Source organism: Labrus mixtus, chromosome 21, assembly GCF_963584025.1.
Source record: "Labrus mixtus chromosome 21, fLabMix1.1, whole genome shotgun sequence".
Taxonomy (NCBI): domain Eukaryota; kingdom Metazoa; phylum Chordata; class Actinopteri; order Labriformes; family Labridae; genus Labrus; species Labrus mixtus.
Window position 1 is genome coordinate 21,441,600 of NC_083632.1, and position 20,476 is coordinate 21,462,075.

The 20,476-nt window shown below is 38.2% G+C and overlaps 2 protein-coding genes across 2 annotated transcripts; both read left to right on the forward strand.

The window, feature by feature from the left end:
• The first annotated feature begins 812 nt into the window (after nucleotides 1-812).
• pvalb9 (parvalbumin 9) lies at nucleotides 813-5,675 on the forward strand. Its single transcript, XM_061028894.1, has 5 exons — nucleotides 813-1,057; nucleotides 2,793-2,860; nucleotides 3,131-3,263; nucleotides 3,559-3,668; nucleotides 5,235-5,675. Exons 2-5 carry the CDS (start codon nucleotides 2,800-2,802, stop codon nucleotides 5,258-5,260), a joined length of 330 nt encoding a protein of 109 aa, XP_060884877.1. The 5' UTR covers nucleotides 813-1,057; nucleotides 2,793-2,799; the 3' UTR covers nucleotides 5,261-5,675.
• A 918-nt stretch (nucleotides 5,676-6,593) lies between these two features.
• ccz1 (CCZ1 homolog, vacuolar protein trafficking and biogenesis associated) lies at nucleotides 6,594-20,295 on the forward strand. Its single transcript, XM_061028074.1, has 17 exons — nucleotides 6,594-6,751; nucleotides 9,411-9,485; nucleotides 9,574-9,670; nucleotides 9,765-9,862; nucleotides 10,567-10,660; nucleotides 10,782-10,862; nucleotides 10,942-10,989; nucleotides 11,451-11,534; nucleotides 12,000-12,175; nucleotides 12,773-12,854; nucleotides 13,134-13,195; nucleotides 15,748-15,859; nucleotides 16,170-16,203; nucleotides 16,334-16,451; nucleotides 17,735-17,893; nucleotides 19,042-19,169; nucleotides 19,298-20,295. The coding sequence occupies exons 2-17, from the start codon at nucleotides 9,472-9,474 to the stop codon at nucleotides 19,351-19,353; spliced, it is 1,443 nt and encodes a 480-aa protein (XP_060884057.1). The 5' UTR covers nucleotides 6,594-6,751; nucleotides 9,411-9,471; the 3' UTR covers nucleotides 19,354-20,295.
• The last annotated feature ends 181 nt before the right edge of the window (nucleotides 20,296-20,476 follow it).

Genomic DNA, 20,476 nt, shown 5'->3' on the forward strand with positions numbered 1-20,476 from the left:
TGGGCTCACCAGAGAGACAATGCTGTGTCAGATGATTTGAAAAGGGTTCCATTTGAAGACATACTCAGGATACAGTTGACTTGTTACCATGGTGACCAAAAACTCTTGTACACCTTCACCTTTCAGCCATGTGTGCACCTGTGTGTCAGAGCATTTACACAGGAAAACCAGCACAATACAAGACACCAACTCAACATGTTGGCAGAGCCTACCTACAAATGCGTGACATAAATTAATTATTTACAAGTGGAATTACTCTACCGTTTTATATATTCAAAAAAAGGGCTTAAAAGAAGTGGTAAATGTGAACTCCTTCTACATTTGAGGCTATCTGAAGTGTATAAAGGTAACCTATTTTACTTATAAAATGTTAAGTCCCCAATAACTTCTTCTTACTTATGAGATAATCTTTTTGTCATTTGTACCTTTATATATACTTTCATTTTTTAATAACATTTACACAAGGGTTCTCTTCAGCTTGTGCATTAATAAAATACACCCAAAAATATTTCGACCTGTGTTCGGTGTTCAGTCTATTTATTTATTTATTTACTGACAAAGCTTGCAATATCAGTATAATGTAAGATCACTAGGGGAAAAAAAGACAAAAATCCTCTACCCCTCCTGCTGAGTCATAAGATGATTTATGACCTGCTGTTCTCTATGGTCATCTGAATGTAGGAGATTATTCCCTAAAACCAAAGATAAAAAAAAAAGAGGGCCAGATTAAATTTGAGATGTCTGTGTAAACCATGCACATGCACCTGCAGAGAGAGAGAGAGAGAGAGCGAGAGAGAGAGAGAGAGAGAGAGAGATGTAATAGGGGGAGTAAAAGTTTGATTTGGCAGAGCAGAACAGGAAAGGTTAATTGGGCAGGTGAGCAGGTGAGGAACCCGAGAAGGAGGCGGCTGGCTGTGGGGAACATTTGATCCGCAGACAGGTTGGAAACTATAGCATCCACCCCCGTGTATATAACAGTGAGACAGCTGTGTGATCGCACCACAAAGCCTTATCCGGTGCTGCTGCTTTGGACCTGGACGCAGAGGAATCAACAGCGGTGAGTCCCACAGCCGCATTCAGGGACATTCAGGTGTTGGCTTTATGTGCCACCTGCCTCTTTGGCGAAGTTTGGCGCCAAACTGAGCTAGCAATATAAATAAAGCCAATATCTTCTTTTATAAAGGTTAATTTTTGAGTAACTTAAGAAGTTTTAGACATTACTCACCACATAAGAAAATGATTTTCTAGCTTAGCCAAATTTTATTTACATAAAAAAGGCTGCTAAAATCTTTTGACTTCAAGAACTATGTGACTTAAAAGTGCAATAATAGTTTGTTTTTAATTGTATAACCCATTTTACTGACAGTTACTTCTAACTATGACAAAAGTTGACTTTCTAAATATTGCCTAGTTATAACACAACACATAAATCCAAATTAAAAAATATATAGGCCTTCTGTTTAAACTCATTTGGCACCAAGGGACTGTACTAACATTATTAGACAGATCTGGTGATAGGGAGTCAGATCATTGAAGTCATTTTTGGAATGGGAAAAGATGCAGGTGGTGGATGTAACTTTCATGAGAGAGAAAATGTGTTTGGTCCTTTACTCTAAAATGGATTGATTGCCCAAGTCCTAAAGCCCCAACTGAGTCAGTGCAAAGGCTGGGTCAGTTATCAATAACCAGCATTGGCTATTATTCAATTTTTACAATGTGAGGATTTCAATGTTATTATACCATTTATTTACCAAAAGATCCTAAAATACTAATATTAATGCCAAAGGTTCTGCTCTTTCTTGATTAAAAAAACATTATTCCCCAATCACATCCGACCCCCAACAGTGATATTTTTTTTACAGTCCCTGAGTCCCAGTTATCTTATGGTCCCAACACAATTAGATAATTCAGAGGTAGCAATTAGTGTCAGCAATTAACAGGCCACCAGAGGAAACACATCCTGGAAGTTAAAAACAAATTTGGAGCCTATTAGAGTATTCAATTTATATTTTTGAACACCAACACTTATTGACATTTGAACTTTTGAAAATCAAGTTTATGGATTCATTTATTCCTCAGAGTTTTTACCAGACATTTTAGCTAGATTTCGCAAAACAATCACAATAAGAGTCTTTTCTGGGATCATCATATTAACCTCAATACATCTGCAAATACAAAACAAGTTAATCCAGTGTAACACAAAAAATGTTTGTAGGACAGACAGACGGACAGATAGACACACACACACACACACACACACACACACACACACACACACACACACACACACACACACAGACAGACACACACACACACACACACACAGACACACACACACACACACACATACACACACACACACACACACACACACACACACAGACAGACACACACACACACACACACACACACACACACACACACACACAGACACACACACACACACACACACACATAGACAGACACATAGACAGACACACACACACACACACACACACACACACACACAGACACACGCACACACACACACACACACACACACACATAGACAGACAGACACACACACAGTCAGACACACAGACAGACAGACAGACAGACAGACAGACAGACGCACACACAGACAGACAGACAGACAGACACACAGACAGACAGAACGACAGGCAGGCAGGCAGGCAGACAGACAGACAGACAGACACACACAGACAGACACACACACACAGACAGACAGACAGACAGACAGACAGACAAAAATGAGTGTGGTTTATTTATGGTGATTTCCTTTGACCCAACAGGACCAACATGTCGCTTACCTCTATCCTCTCAGCTGAGGCCATTGAAAACGCTGTCAAGGACTGTCAAGGTACTATCTCAACACACACCCAACACACACACACACACACACACACACACACACACCCAACCCATACACACACGAGTCATTGCATCAACATTACCACTGAGGTCACATCCAGCTTTTGAATCCAGATGAAATCTAAATGTGTCCCATGGATTTAAAAGATAAAAGCATAGGAAGGCAACCTCATGCTGTTTTAATCTCCACATTCAGCAGCTCCCATCCTTTTTAAAAAAAAATCTTGGTTGTATGTGACTGCATACGTGTGTTTTTCAGCTCCAGACTCCTTCTGCTACAAAAAGTTTTTCCAGCTGTGTGGCCTGTCCTCAAAGACGCCCCAGGAAGTCAAAGATGTCTTCCGGATCCTTGATGAGGACAACAGCGGCTTCATCGAGGAGTCAGAGCTCAAGTGTGTGAAACAATAAAAGTTTGAAAGAAATGTTATCCACCTGCTTTCTATGTTTTATTTTTAACGAGTTACAGAGCTGGTGATATACACACACAAAGATTTAGTGTGGTGGTATTATTTGGATAGCACCATCAGGCCTCTCGTAATAATCCCTGATGATATAATTCCCCTTTGTCTTATTGCGTGCAATTTAGGAATTAGTGGTGTTATGTGTATTTAAATGTGTGTCAGAGAAGAGCCACCTCAAATACTTACAGCAGATGTTCTGTGTGTGTGTGTTTGTGTGTGTGTTTAGGTACTTCCTGCAGAGGTTTGTCCCCGGGGCGAGGACCCTGAACGAAGCAGAAATAAAGAGTTTTGTCTCAGCAGCTGATGAGGACAGTGACGGCAGAATTGGAGCAGATGGTGTGTATCTGATTTCTTAGATTATAAATGTTCATACTCATAAGGTCAGCAGATAACATGTCATTGGCCGGACCAAGTCTCAGTGGGCGGAGTCAGACAACCACAAACACAAATAATGAATTCAGTGAAAAATTAATTAATGGCAATTGCAAATTACTTTTTGTCAATGACTAATCAAGCAAATAGTTTGCATCATTCATTGTTTTCCACTATGTTGGTATACTGTGCTATCAAAAAAACTGTTAGTATTCATTGAAGTTTTCACCTCATTTGTACCTTTAAGAACCCTGGCTATAAACTCTGTACAGCACATCAGTTTCACTGTGTGTTAATGTTAAATTGCATAGTCCCTGTTAAATAAATTCGAAGTAAGAGAAGCTCTGTTTGCATGGAAAGACAAACAAACTAAAATAGCAAGTTTCATCCAGAGTTTTGAGATACTTTGTTGAAAGCAACGAGGTTTTTAAATATTTTTTCATGCAAAATCTTTTTCAGGGCCATTTTGTCTTTATTTGATAGGATAGCTGAAGGGAGACAGGAAATGTTAGCAGCAAAGGGCCGAGGTCAGATTTGAACCCACGGCTGTTATGGAGACTGCAGCCTCTGTACATGGGGCGCGCGACATAACTGTTATCCAGCGCCCCTTTCTTATGCTATTTCATGCTATTCTTCCACAGTGGTTTGACTATACTGTTAAAGTTATTTTATCCAGTGGGATTTTTTTTTTACAATGCAGGTCTTTAATCCAACACAAAAGTATTTCTTGAATGATCAAGTGAAGATTTTGAGAACTATTAAATGTCATCACTGTGCACTACCTCTGGATTATTTGCTGAGGGAGTGAATACAAATGAATGTAGAAATATCACATGTCAAACAGGCAGCGCTTTACAAATGATAGGCAGAAGTGTTGCTCTTCATGCTCAGTTTAAACACGTGCGTCCATGGCGTCAGGTGCTGCTTTGCGATTATGTGTGCGGTCGATCTTCTACATCAGATGCAGTTGGTAGAAGTAAAGCGCATTACATGTTACATTTTTACTGTAGGGACTTTGTAAAAAGTAAATCTTTTCAGACCAGAGTGAAAAAGTGAATTAAATAAAAGGTTTTTTTCCCAATGCTTATTTAGTTCAAAGAGCACTTGCATTGGATGTGGTTTGTTGAGGGTATTCGTTGAATCATGTTGTTTCAGGTTTATCAAAGTAGAAAACATCTGCATGCAGTCGTGACCTTAAAAATCCTGTCCCTGATTTTCCTGTCCTCTAGTTACGAGCAATATTTGAGCTCAGCTGTCTTACATAATAGGATAAAGGATTTGGACAATCCAAAAGAGATTATTTTTAGTCTGTATTTGTTTATATTTTCTAGTGCTCTGTCACTTAAAGGTTCAGAGGTGATCCCGGTGTCAATCATACATGTAATAGTTCAGCATAAGGTTGAATTTTGTTTCATTTGACTGTCTGTTATTCAATTAAAATTAAGGGCAAAGACATGTGCTGACTTTAACATTTAGTGACTTTGTTTGCAGATGACTCATCACTATTTCACCATGTTTTTCTTTTGCCAGAATTCCAGACTATGGTCCTGTCCTGAGTTTTATTCATGGGAAGTAGCTCAAGTACTCAGATCGTCCGTCCTCCCAACACTTCAGGAGTCCTCTGGTCACAGCTTCTATTCCCAGTGATTTTCTTTGTCTGCTAAAATCTGTCCAATAGTTTTGAAAGTGTCCTTTAATTCTTTTAAAAAATACATATGACTTTTAGGTTTTCTTTCCTCTGTTTTTTGACCATGTGTCCTTTTTCTGTGCGAAGCCTACCTCCTACAAACAATAAGATGAATAAACATGTGGAAATTAAGATCACCTCTTTAAGCGTTTCTCTAATAAGAAATGTAAAAGATGGATAAGAAAATGCTATGAAAATGATGTGTGTATTGTACAGTTTAAATGCTGTCTTCAAATGAATAAACCACATGTATGAAAGCAGGAAATAAAAGTGTCATGGGATTATTTACATGTTGTATATATTCATTCTTTTTCACTTGTAATTACACACACAGTAGGCCTACTTGATTTAAGCTTAAGCTTTAAAATGAGAACACTTTTACTATGATTTTCTACTTCATAATTTCATATTAAGTTTTTCAAAACAAGCATAATAATGTCACTCCAGCAATAGCACAACATAGATGAAGAAGATGATGGCGAAAAATGGTTGCTCACAAATGTTGGTAACTGTTGTTGAAGGTCGGCTATAAAGTGTATTATTCAAAGATCATCAACATAAAGTTCAAATGTCAGGGTATTTTAATGTAGTAAAACTTTAATCAGGTTTATATATATTAGCTTAGAAAGCTGAGAAAGATAAAAGGACATGAATGAAAAACTAGGAGTGTTCATCCCAATAATTATTTGAGGTTATAGTGAAAACTGAACCGAGCCTTCCATAGTCTGTGTTACACGGAATATTCTGACTACTTTTTGTCAAAACTGCAGCTCAGCTGATCTATTTTTTTTATTTTTTTAAATCTATTTTTAGTATCTATCTATTTTTTGTACTTAATTTTTCTTTTTTTATTTAAATTGTACTGTGTTCACTTTTTGTTTGCAATCTTCGCTCTTTGCTGCTGTAACACTGTAAATTTCCCCGTTGTGGGATAAATAAAGGATTATCTTATCTTATCTTATTAGTTTTTAATCATATAAGAATGACTATTCTCATGTTATGCTGTGAGAAATATTAACCTCTATGCAAAAAAGTCAATTACACAATGCCAAGTACCATTTAGCCCAAATATGATTGTATGAACCCACAAATTGCACATTTAAAGAACGTGTCGTTAGTATTTCTTAACAGTTCATGATTCATGTTTTATGTATGGTATAGGAACCTTCCTTTTGCTCGAAATCAATTTTACCCGAACCGAAGATCTTGTGACACCGCGCTGTCAAAAGCAGGAAGTTAAGAATGTGAAGTATAATGCGGCATCTCTTCATATCATTGATTTCATTTCCTCATTTTAAATTATCATTTATGCTCTCTACAACCACAGGCTCCTGGACGAGTTGTGTTTCTGCTCTGTAAGGTGAGTGTTACCGTCGTGTTGCTCTCATGTTTCTCTTTTCTCCGCCTGGATCTCAAACACAACTCTGCTAGCATAGCCCGGCTAGCTAAACTAGACAGCGGCTGTTTGCTGGTTTGTTAACAGTTCATTTAAAGTAGTTTCACTCGTTAATACAGAGCCACACACGTCACCTTGTGTTTAATCTGTTAAGTCTTTATTTACAAAAACAGCTTCTGTTTAAAGCTGTTTCCGCTCACAGAGACTTCACCGGCTTAAAGCTACGTTGTTAAATTAACTGAATCACAACAACACACACAATCTGTCACAAACAACATGTAAACAACATGTAAACAACATGTAAACAAACTCTGCTGCAGCAAAACACAGTTCAAGTCTGTAACTTTCTGAAGTAAAAAAAATAAACACGTATTTGTTTCTGTTGAATCTGATATGACTGATAGATTTAGTTAAGATTTAGACCTTTCATGCAAAACATGGAAAAGCTCATAAGAAGCATTTGTTTAGGTACTCTTAGCTTCTAGTAAATTGTGCCATTAAAGTATTAAAAGGTTACAGACAACTGCGTTTATAAATAATCCTTCCCCCCAAAGAATTTCTCAGCGTACTATTAAAATGCACAAAGTGAACAGATAGATACACCTCACTGAAGTTAATGCAATCCAATGCAACGCTGCTGAAATAATACATCCCACCTTGATAAGGATTATAGCAGTGTTTTATGTTGAATATCTTTGTAGAAACTAGCCAGATTCGACTTTCTTGCTACTTTCAATTCAAATTCAAAAAACTTTATTTGTCCCCGGGGGGCAATTCAAAGACACACAGAGCAGTAAATTAACAACAGCGCAGGTAGACGAAACATTTTAACCTAAATATAAAGTGTCAATTTAAATACAACTTAAAGCTTAGACTTAACTTAAAATACTAAATCTAAAAGAGTAGATATAAGTGGACAGTGATCAGACTAAAAGATGTAAACAGAGCTGTGTGCAGTAAACGAGAAATAAATATATATATACAGAGCTATGTGCAAGTAGGCAAATACTAAATGATAAGTTAATAAGGTGCACGGTGAATAATGGAACAACAGAACTAATATAAACAATATAACTGTAAAGGTAAATACTGAAATAAATAAAGTGACCGTAGTGCAATGATGGATAAGAAACATCAGGAATAAGTAACCAGAACTGTATGAATACTGATATAAAATGGGTAGAATCAAGTGATGTAGTGCATGAGACCAGATAAAGCAGGAAGGAAGTAAAAACAGGAAAGTTCACAGCTGAGAGTCTGCATTGGTGTTTTTCAGTTGTGCAGGTGAATTGTTTTGCCTCAACCCTTCTCTATATCTTAGTATGCTATGTTTCACATCTTTTCAATGAAGTCACCTGTAAGTGAAGTTCTTTCGGTGCATTGAACTTTTGTTTATTTCTAAGCCTGACCAATATATGATTTTGAAGGCTGACACTGATTTTTAAAGAGATGGCCAAAACAGTTAGAGGGTATAGTAGAGACATTTTAGCAGGAATAAACACAGATTTATAATGTGTGGCTTTTGCTCCAACTTCTGCACAGATAACATGTAGATGTACACAGAATGTAAATAACAACAAATTGTCAACTTATTGTCATGCATGCATCCCCCTCTGCTAGACTGCGTGATGTGATGACACAATTTTAGAATCATCCGAGCATTATTTTCTGGATTAAATGTTCTGTAATAAAAATCATATTTGCTTCTATGTAAGAGCATATATTCCAATGCCAATCCATTATTGAACAATACTGGCTGATAGATGTTTTGGTTGGACTGATTATTAAATGTCTTTACGACTACTCAGTGAATAAGCTTTGTGCCAATTTCAATATTTCAGCTTAGGGTATCTGCTAGGGATGCACCAATATCGGCCATGTTGACAGACAGCGGCAAATGATGTGGCATGCACCAATGTCACATACCCATGTGTATCTGTTGTGTTGCATCAATCTAATGCTGGCAAGCTGAAGCTGGTAAACCTGACTAGTGATTAAGACAAAATGCATTTCAGAAGGATCACGTGTTAGATAAACTGTTTAGTTTTGATGGTCACACATGAAAGAAAACGTTGGCAGTGTGAGAGTCTTGACACCGTCTCTGAGAGAGCTCCGTCATATGCAGTTTATAAGTCATATTCCTGTGACATTTCAAGAGGAGGGACGACTAGCAAAAATGTGAATGCATCAAATCTCATACCTAGTTAGAAACAGACACAAAGAAATCATGAAAGAAAAATATTGGTCTTACATTCAGCCATTGGTTAATGGACTAAACTTTCAACATCAGTCTCTTCCCTGACTTTCACAATCGGTGCATCTCCAGTATCTGCTCCTATCAGCTGTAATGGTGTGAACCCGTTTTAAAATGTCACTTGAATTGATGAATGAATTTGAATGTTATTGTACATGTAAACCGGTTTGTTGTCATGTCATTAGTAGTATATGATCCACTCAATCAGGTCACTGTTGGATGACATACTGCATTCAGTGCTTTAAACTTTTCCCTGATACACCAACCTTACTCAGAATGTTGGGACCCCTCGGTTAGACATGATTGGTTATTATTATTATTTCACTTGTCTTACTTCATAGTGTGATCTTACTTGTTTTCATTCTGCAGGCACACGGCATGCTAACCAAACTGCCTTTCAAGCGAAGTAATCCAGAAACAAATTTTACTAATGCTGATGATTAGGTAAAGCATGATTTTTTTTGTTATAATGCAAGGCAGATGTTAATGTAAGTTTGTCATCTTTTAATTGTTTAATCTTTTTTTCTGACAGTCCCAGAATGGCCTCAGGAATGCAAGACAAACAGTTCACACCATCTCTGCTCAATTTTTTCATTTATAACCCTTCATTTGGACCCCGGGAAGGAGAGGTGAGGTTCATTGTGCAAATTCAAAAGCGAAATACATTTCCTTTCCTATTTATGTTTCACTTGCATTGCTAATACGGGATGTGTTTTATTTTAGGAAGAGAAGAAGATTTTATTTTACCACCCTAGTGATGTAGAGAAGAACGAGAAGATCCGAAATGTTGGCCTTTGTGAAGCCATTGTACAGTTCACCAGGTAAAGAGTTTGGACCTGAAAATCCTCTGAAGTGTTTCACTTGGTGGAGTGTTTGTTTAGCCGTCTTGGATTTAAACTTTTCAAAAATCCAAGTATAATTCTCATAAAAACCTTGGCTCTAATATTACCAGTATATAAGGAAATTACTAAAAGGTAAAAATCATTTTGGAATTGTTCCGTTGTTTGGCCTCTGAAACGTCATGGTTCACTTTGTTTTTGTTAGTGTTTGACTGCATTACAGAACGCTTCCTATTTCTGCTGAAATACTTTTTTAAAAATTTTTATGAAGTCTTCCTAAGAACAGTTCTTTCTCTGGATGCTTGTGGTCGGAGGTGGGTTTGTTTCAGAGAGAAGTTGGTGGAAAATGTCAGGCTGGAGTCAAAACTGAAGAGTAGACGAGAAGCGTTTGAACCCTGACCTATACACTGGACTGAATCATTCCAAAACATGTTATAGCTATTAATCATTAAGACTCGTTCTGACATATGTAAAATATTGTAGGTCTGCAGTTCTAAAAACACTTCAACCTAATTGGTTGGTTTGACTGGCTTTGCAAACGAATCAAAAAGCATCAATTCCATGAGAACCTCAGGAGAAGATAATGACTCACAAGATACACAATGACACATATCAGATGTATAAAGAGACACAAGATATTTCAGTGTCTTTCCTTTGTTTTCATGGTCACATCTTCCATCCTCCAGGACATTCTGCCCAACAAAACCAGCGAAATCTCTGCACACACAGAAGAACCGACAGTTCTTCTTCGAGCCCGAGGACAGCTTCTGGATAGTCATGGTATTTCCAAGGCTTATATGTACAACACTTGTTCATCATTGACTCTTTTTTTGTAAAACTGCAATATCAGCTCTCTAACCCGTCTCTATCTGCGCTTTGAATTTCAAACTTCATTCCTCAGGTGGTTCGAAACCCAATGATCGAGAAACCAAACAAAGACGGCAAACCTCCGACAATAGAATATCAGGAAGAGGAAATACTTGTGAGTGTTGACAGATACTCGCCAACATTTGTTTCCTTGAGTTTAAAGTTGTACTCACTGTGCCCTCTCTAATCTGTAGGACACAGTTTATGGTGCGGTGGTTAGACAATGCTACAGTATGTACAAGGTATGTTTGGTATCATATGCATGGATTCATTGGACACTGTTCTTTATGTCACCTTTATTTATAATGCATTTGGAGTTTAATTCATTATTTTGTTAATAAAAGCCCTAAATGTAATAAATAAATAAATATAATTAGGAAGTGAACGTCAGAATATTACGAAAAAAAATTGTGAATAGGTTAAAAAAAAATCAAAATTGAATCTGTATTTTCTTCCATATTGAATTTTTATTGTCATTTTAATGTTCTGTTTTTAAATAATTTCTTGTGTTTATTTATGCAAATATCGGCCGATATTATCGGCTGGCCGATTAATCGATCGGGCTCTATTATTTACCCCAATTTTGATTTCTGCATTTCTATTCTTTTTCTTTCTTTTTTTTTGCATGTTCTCTTTTGAGCTCTTTTGACTTCATACATGAGTACCTTTATTTATTGATTTATTCGTTTTCTTTGTATTGCAGCTCTTCAACGGCACATTTGGCAGAGCGATGGAAGTCGGCGGAGTTGAGCTGCTCATTCAGAAACTTGAAAAGTTCTTCTACAGGGTAAAAAAAAACTGTCCAAATCTGAACATGAAATCATATCATCTGTTTTCATTACATGTGTAACATATTTTGACCTGGCATCGACCGAATTGTAGCTGGTAACTTGCCTCATGTCCTAGAATGACACTACGTAAACTGATCAGTAGTAAAAGTACAAGAAATGAATTCCTAATGAGGAAAAACCCTCCAGAAGTTGACACAGGATTCCCTCTCCGGTAAGTAACCCTTAGACAGATTGAAACAGAGAGGGGTTTGTTGTGCCTGTCAGAGGTTCAATGTCAGTGCTTCCTTTAGGATGACGCAGAGCAGAGCATCAGTCAAAGTTTGTTATCCCTCTTGACTTTATTGCACTGTAACAAAGCACTGAGCTGTTCAACTAAAACTCTTTCACCTTCCCTTCTCATGTGTCTCTCTGGTGTTTCTCTGCCTCTGTGTGTCTGTGTGGCCTCACTCTGGGCTCTACAGTATCTGCAGACTCTGCACTTGCAGTCCTGCGACTTGCTGGACGTGTTTGGAGGAATCAGCTTCTTCCCACTGGACAAGATGACCTACCTGAAGATCCAGTCCTTCGTCAACAGAGTGGAGGAGAGCCTCAGTCTGATCAAATACACAGCCTTTCTCTACAATGACCAGCTCATCTGGTACACACACTTATCACTTAAATCCATGTGCTTGTCTCTGAAATCCACTTGTGGATTTCGATTGTTTTGTGGTATCATACACTCTTGTTGTCTGCAACAACCTTATACAACCCCACATGGTTTTTTTTTCTACAAGTGTAAAATCCCAGCACTGACATGTACACACTCAGCAAGGCATGCTAGGCAAACAGAGGTGGCTTCAAACACAACCTGTAATCCTCTTTGCAGTTAATGTGCTTCCTGACATGTCACCTGCCACTTGGCTGGCTGTGTACACACTGAGGGATTAAATGATTGCTAATGAAATTACTCCAGAGCTGTTTGATCTGGAGAGCTTTTAATTAATGTCCAAATTAAGTGCCTGCATTGTGCACACTATTCATCACGGTACCTTTTACGGCCACAGCTCAACAGTAATCACCACCACTATGCGATGCCATTTTAACATCCAGCTCATTGAGCATTACTCATTTGTTGACAGCACACTGAAAATGCTGCACGCATCCACATGTTTGTTTTTGCAGTTTGAATAAGGTGTGGCATGAAGTTTTTGAAGGTGTGATGGTGTTATTCTTACGTATTGGTTGGGTCTTGCAGGAGCGGACTGGAACAAGATGACATGAGGATCCTGTACAAGTACCTGACCACTTCATTGTTTCCCAGACACTCTGAACCAGAGGTGAGGAAGTGGGAGTGCAGGAGAGATAGTAGAATGTAAAAAAAGTGTGGGGAATAAAATGAGGACGGGATGATTATGTAGAATAGAATAACTGCTATCTAGAAAACAACAGCACAGCATTTTTCCAATGACATAACCACGTAAAAACCAATAGTGTGACATCCCAAATCTTTCCCTGATATCAAACAATATAAGAATGTGTTTTAAATTAACGATTTAAACAGAACCAACAAGATGACTGAATATTACTCTGAGCCTTCAACCCTTGTCTTTCCTTAGTTGGCTGGCAGAGACTCTCCTCTAAGGCCAGAGGTCGCAGGGAATCTGTTGCACTATGGGAGGTAAGTCTCTAACCTCGAGTATCTGTGTACCTTCTTCTTCTGCAGAGAAGGATGAAACATATCTCTTTATGCAGTGTCAGTTTAGAAGTAGGCATTTAACCTGTGACAGCAGAGTACACATGAATGTTTACATTTGCATGCATCATTTGGTTTCGACATGCTCACATAAATATTTACTTGCTGTCAAAAAATAGTGCACTCTCTTGGATAACATTTAAGCATGTTAGTAAGAGAGCAGGAGGTAGAGTATCACTTTAGCCTCATATTTACATACATATGTAACAAGAGACAGTTTGCTCCAGTGTTTGCTGACTGACAAAACCTGTGTCTGCATGCTGCTTCATGTCAAGAGTTTCTGAAGAGGTACAGAAATCACAGTCTGACGCCTGTGGCCTCCGGTCATGGGACAGGAAACAGCACTACAGCTTTAGGTGGACATAGAGTTGAAATATATACATAATGCAAACAGACCAATAAAATACCAACATGGTTAAATTAAAATAGGAGAGGCTACAGATGCTCTTCGAGGTCCTGCTGTTGAAGCTACACTAGAGGAGCACACACGAATGCCTCTCAGTGCAAATGGTTTCACTTAATGGTAAATGGCATCCTTGGAATCCAGTGTTTAACGGGCACAACAGTGAAGTCTTTGTTGAGCACGGGGCCCATCCTTTGGATCAGTCATGAAGGGAAGAGTAGTGAATACTCTCTGGGCCATTTGAAGGCTTGTTTTTTTTTTGTTTTTTTTTAGCATTAGCATGCTAACAGCTTGATTAGGTTTGGTCTATCTACTAAAAGTTTAAAATGCTGATGGTGTTTAAGGAAAATTCAGGAGAACTCCAAACACAGCACAGTTTATCCTCTGGGAGCCAGAAATATCTGTAAACTATTACCTGGCAATCTGCCACCAGCAGCTGTTGAATTAGTAGACAGAAGATCCTAGCTACTGATGTGGCTAAATACCATCCCAAAGACAATGGGGACTTCCCATGGCCATCATCTAAACAGGAAACTTCACAATATCCACATTCACTTTCAAATATACCGAGTACTTCCGTGCTACAAGACCCCCTCCCTCTCTGAGATTTTAGAATGTCCAGTAAACTCTGAAAAAAGTACTTTAAATAAAATCTGTCTGGCTTTAGATGAGTTACAGAGATACAGAGAAAGTGCATCTTTATGCAGATGATACAGTGGTATATTTAGTTGTATCTTCTCCAGACTCCCCTTCAGTAGATGCATGCCTAGTGATATGTAGAGGTGTTTCATACCACTCTGTCCTTCCTGTTAAAAGAGTTCTCTACCTAGATTTAGCTATAACTTCTAGTTCTACCAAGTGTCCCTCAGGCACCAGCAGGATTAAAATCATACAGATTATTAATGTGTTTTGTTGTCTTTGGCACATGGTCGTTTGCCTGAAACCTGTTGATTACTGATACATTTACCTCATTATGCTAAATCGGAGGTTTATAGCGATACACAGGTATCAGTATTGGGACTAGCTGTTAATATGGTCCAAAGATGTTTCCTAACTCTGAGAAGAACAAACTCTTTACACCTTGCATTTCAGATAATGCTGCCATTCCCACTTAACCGGGTATTTCAATTGAAAGGGAATCAAGCTTCAAGAACCTCAGCATTTGAATGAATAACAGGCTTTCTTTTGAGATGCAAACTAAGAACCAAGTGAACAAACTGGCAGACTGTTTTTCACTACGTACATCGGCTCTGCCTTTTCGAAGCAGTTCATCAAAGACTTAAACAGGCTACATTCCCTAGTATTAAAGATGATGGCTACATTACTCACAAGCATGCTGCTTCTTCTTTGACACAGTTTATTGCCTGGATTCAGTTTATCAGGACATTTTCTGTCCAGCTAATTTTCCGTGCCCTTTATTATGCATTTGTATTTTTTTTAAATTTCCAAAGCCAAACTGGGTAAACTCCTTTGACATCTGTGTAATCTCTTACCACTCACAAACAGCTGTTAGGATTTCCGCTCCACTAGATGGCTGCTTTACCAGGTACCCAGGATTTGCTCCGAATTCGGGAGAGCAGCTTTTCCATTTTTTGGGACTTCAGCTTAACGATGTTATCAACCTCAGAGAGGTCAAAGCTCTGATAAAATATGTAACACAAGAGTGCAGTTGCTATTCAGAAACTTTGTTTTTCCTCGTCTGTTTTTTACATGCTCAGTTCTCCTCCTTCTATTATCTGTCTTTTCTTGATATGATTTATTTTGATGTGATGTTGTGTCATGGTTTTTGATCTCAAAGGACTTCCTGATTAATTATTTATATTAAATGATTCAATCACAAGATGATAAACTCTTGGTTATTATCACTCGTGGACTCTCCTCAAACAAAACTATTTGGGCAGACTTTAAAAATGTGTGTTCCTTTGTTCTTCAGGCTCCTCTTTTTATACAGCACTGTAGGCATTACAGCTCTTTTTTTTGTTTTGAACCCTGTTCTGTAATGGTTGCCTCAGAAAAAGAAATACTGACTTTCACAGCCATACTTTAAATATAAACCCTGCACTTCTTTTTCCAGGTTTTTAACAGGACCGACCAATCTCAAAGATCCAGAAGCCAAGTTCCGATTTCCAAAAATCTTTGTGAGCACAGAGGATGGCTATGAGGAGCTGCATCTGATTGTTTATAAGGTAAAAAAAAAAAAAGTGATCTGCTAGTTCAGGAAAGTGTACACAAGTAATCAGTCCTTTCTAGGACAATGTGTTTCATGTTTTAAAAGAGGAACAGTTTTTTTTATGAACTGTGAGTGCAGGATTTGTGTTTGAACAGCTGATTAAAGATGTCATTTTCCACCGCTCAATAAAATGATATAGACTTTAGGGATCAAAGAGCTAAATTTTTAAAATGATGAAGCCGCTCCCAAAATGTTTACCATCACGTCATTTCTAACCTGTGTGACCCGAGTCCACATTTAAACGGCTTTGATCTGCTCTCTTACAGGCAATGAGTGCAGCAGCCTGTTTTATGATCGATGGTAAGTACCGACCACCACAACAGATGAAGGGAACTTCCATTTTCACTATTTTTTTCTATTCTTCTTGATATGTTTCAATTTCACAGTTTGTATACATCTAAAATAGGACTCTCCTGTCCTCTTCTTGCAGCCTCTGTGGAGCTGACGAGGGACTTCTGTGAGCAGTTAGACGGCTTGGTGGGCCCTCAGCTCACTCTGCTGGCATCTGACATATGTGAACAGTTCACCATTAACCGCAGGATATCAGGGTCAGAAAATCCACCACATCCCTTAAATGACAACTCACTGACACACACCGTGTGATTACTGAGGCTCAGATTGTGCACACAGTTCTTGATGTCTTGATACTTGTTGTGCTCATTTTGTTTAAATGGCTTAACAGTGTTGAGCTGATGACAAAAGCTGAGATTTTAAAATTGCACATTAAGAATGAGAGGAGACATGTGCATGACCTTGTAGTGTAAATCATGCTGCACACTGAAACTCACCACATTGATACATCTCTGTTCTTGTGTTCCCTCTCTCTCTACATGTCTCTTGTCTCACTGTCTTATTATTGCTTCAACTTATTATTACATTTATTATCAATCATGCAGAAAAAACTGTGTAGTTTAATATTTTCATTACAGTAAGGATACTCAACAGACAGAAAAGTTATTATATATATAGGTACTTCTTAAATCAATTATTTTTCATGTAAAATGTGCCAAATATCCCCAAATGGAGCCTCTTTATTGGACGAATGTTCTTGTTTTATTGGTTTTATTCGCTAAAAATGTTTTTATGTTGACATTAAGTCAGATACTTGGTTAGAAAATAAGCAATTTCATGACATCACTATGAGGGTTCTGAAACTGTGATGGGCATTGTTTTTAAATCCAAATGATCAATCTGTGGATTGAGGTAATAATCCAGAGATTTATCCATAGTAAATAAAAAATCGTTAGTTGCATTCTGATGAAGAATGGGAGCTGCTGCAGCATAAAGAGCTGTGACAGTATCTCTGTTATTGTTGGTCATCAGTTTGCAGACAATCCTTTTGTATGCAGCTTGGCCTGGCTGGCAGTGATAGATGACACTCTGGCACCATGTGATATCATTGGGGCACACTACTTAGATGTAACCCAAGCAGGGTAGCTGTAAAGGCCTCAGACTGGCATCCTGGTCTGCTGTCCCCGAAACCCTGGCCATTAGCTACGGAGACGTCCTCGCCTGTAATCCAAGACTGGACTCCCCCGGCCCAGATAATGTGATGGGCTCCTTTTTAATCACGCTACGGAAGAATCCTCTGAATAAATAATAACGTCCCAAAATCCTCAGCTCACATTGATGTATTTGCTCTGATTTGGTCTTCTGGGACTGTAAATTAACAGCAAAGATAGAAGTCAGCATGCATACACACTCTTCTAGCAATTACAGCACTGTTGTCAGGTTAGCTGTGGTAATTACTCCTTGTATGATTCCCCTTACCTAGGAGTGTCATTTATTTACATTTATTAACAAATGCATTGATCATTTTCTGTCCCCTCAGGCCGGAAAAGGAGCCCCAGTTTAAGTTCATCTACTTCAACCACATGAACCTGGCGGAGAAGAGCACCATCCACATGAGGAAGACCGCCAGCGTCTGCCTCACCTCCGTCCATCCCGACCTCATGAAGATCCTGGGAGACATCAACTGCGACTTTGCCAGGTGCCGCAGAGAACGCAGGCTTTCTAAATCTGTAGCTGTATCTATCTTCACCACATGCCTCCAGACATTTATTCACAAGTTTTCACAGTGACTGACCACGAATCAGCACAGTGGAGTGGAGAGTGAAAATATGCTGAACTAAGAAGCCTCAACCTTTCTCACATGATTTGAGCACAGTTGTGTCATTTTCATTAGTGATGTGATGCCCCGACTATCTTGTAAACTCACTTATCTATTCAAACAGTCATGAGACTGTAGTCGTCATGTGACAGCCCTGTTTTCAGTCTGCAGGGCATGCTGTGGCTGTGGCATCCACACATAGAGCATTTGTTCCAGGAGCGAGATCAGTTCCTCTTTATGTGCAGATGCTGCCCTCAGCTCAAAGCAAACCCACAGTGCTATTTCTGGCATAAGATACTTGGGTGTTTTCAATGTTAAAGGGATACTTCACCCATTTGCATTAAGCTTTGTATCATTAGAAACCTGGTAGTATTTTTGAATGGTCGTGCATCCTGCCCTCATTTTCCCCTGAGACGGGAAAGCTCTGTATTTCTTGAATGAAAAGGAGCTTCCAGTGATGCAAAAATCGTCATTTTGCATCATCGGTGGATGCTCTGGTTAGAGGGGGTGAAACGACATCGCTAGTTCCTCATGTTTTCAAGCCGCCCATAGGGGGTGGGACCCAGTGAAGATGAGTGGGTGGGACCTCACTCCCAGAATCTAAAAGCAACGTCCGCCATCTTGCTTGGTAGCTATGCTAACAAGCTGAGAAGAACCGACAATGGCGGAAAGTATTTTTCAACTTCAAACTGATATGGATGAAGGGGAAGGCACCAACTTCAAAATGTATTACACATTTCTACTACATATATGACCCAATTTCAATAAAGATTCATGTTTCAACCGGTGAAGTATCCCTTTAAACGTTGTGTTTTGTATACAGTAACTTAACAGCCTGACGGTCATTTTTTGATGAAAACGTTCAGAAATATGAAAATGTCAGGGCTTTTTCTATGTCGTGTTGATGTACATGTTGGTAAATACATAATGCTGAATAAGAGTGGCCCACAAATACAGTGAGAAACATGCTGTAAATGTGATAACTACCCTTATTTGATGGTGCTAACTACACTCTATCTGTCTCCCAGGGTGGATGAAGATGAAGAAATCATCGTTAAAGCTATGACAGACTACTGGGTAGTCGGTAAGAAGTCAGACCAGAGAGAACTGTATGTGATCTTGAATCAGAAAAACGCAAATCTGATTGAAGTTAATGGTGAGTCTCCACCCCCTGGGTATGAGAAAAACTGTGTCCTTATGGCCAAAATAGATGCTCCATGTTTATGTCTCCATTCCTAATCTGTGCCTCACCCTTTATGCCCTTTTGTCTTTTCCCCGCTGCAGAGGAGGTTAAGAGGCTTTGTGCGACGCAGTTCAACAACATCTTCTTCTTGGACTGATGCAACAGACACACAGACTGTTTCGGCACACTAAAAACTGTCAGTGTTGCAGGGTACAATGACAGCATCAGCGTAATGCAATAATTGCATTGTAATATAAGAAAAAAAAAGAAGCTTTCTCACCAAGTTTTTTTTATTTAACCTATAAGAATTGTAATTTTCTCTTGTAATTAAGTGTAAATCCAGATTTTTACTGTACATGTACTTTATTTTCTGTCATTTTTTCTTTGTACATATTTGTAGGATTTTGTTTACTCTTGCATTCGATTTCTTTCAGCAGTTTGTTCATGCATTTTTTTTAATGAACACGTCATGACAATGTCTGAAGTTAATTTAAACAACACGCACAGAACAGCAACTCCAGGTTCATTGATGATCAGAGATAGTTTTAAAATAAGATGTCATCATTTCAAAAGTATTGTAGTTTATTAAGGACTGCACTTACTTTAAATAAATTAAGAAGTAATTTGACCAAGTGTAAGAAATGTCTTTTTTTTGTGTTAAAGATCCACATCGAGTAAAAGCTAAGGACAACCTGCAAGTAGTTTTAGATGTAGTACTAGTACTAGCCATTATTTTCATCTGACATCTGACTCCTTTTCCCAAACAAAATCATATCATTTTAGTAGATCAAGTTCTAGACATACACTGTGTAAGATTGTTACAAGGTGGGGATTTGTTGTGATCATTCTGCTGCTAAAGTAGGAAAAGATTCAAAGATGTAATTTGAGGGCTAATTTAGATATTCTAGTTTAATGTTTTAAGTTTTGAAATGATAGATGATTTTTAACATATTCAGTAACAGAGAAAATTACCGTAAAGAACTATGAAATATATATATAATTGGCATCCAAACCCTTTATCCAATTTGTCAATATGCCCTCTTGCTTTGTCAGGACTGTGAATTACAGATTGTACAACAAATAAAACTGATAAAATCAAGTCTCTGTCAGAAATACTCTTCTCAGTAAGATAGACTTGTTAAAAATAACTAATTTGAAGTTATGCTTATTTTATTTAATTAATTTACACGGCTCTAGTAGTCTATTCCAGACTAGGGGGCAGTATCAAATCATTCTGCCACAAAAACAATCAGAAGAACAACAACAACCAATCGGCGCTC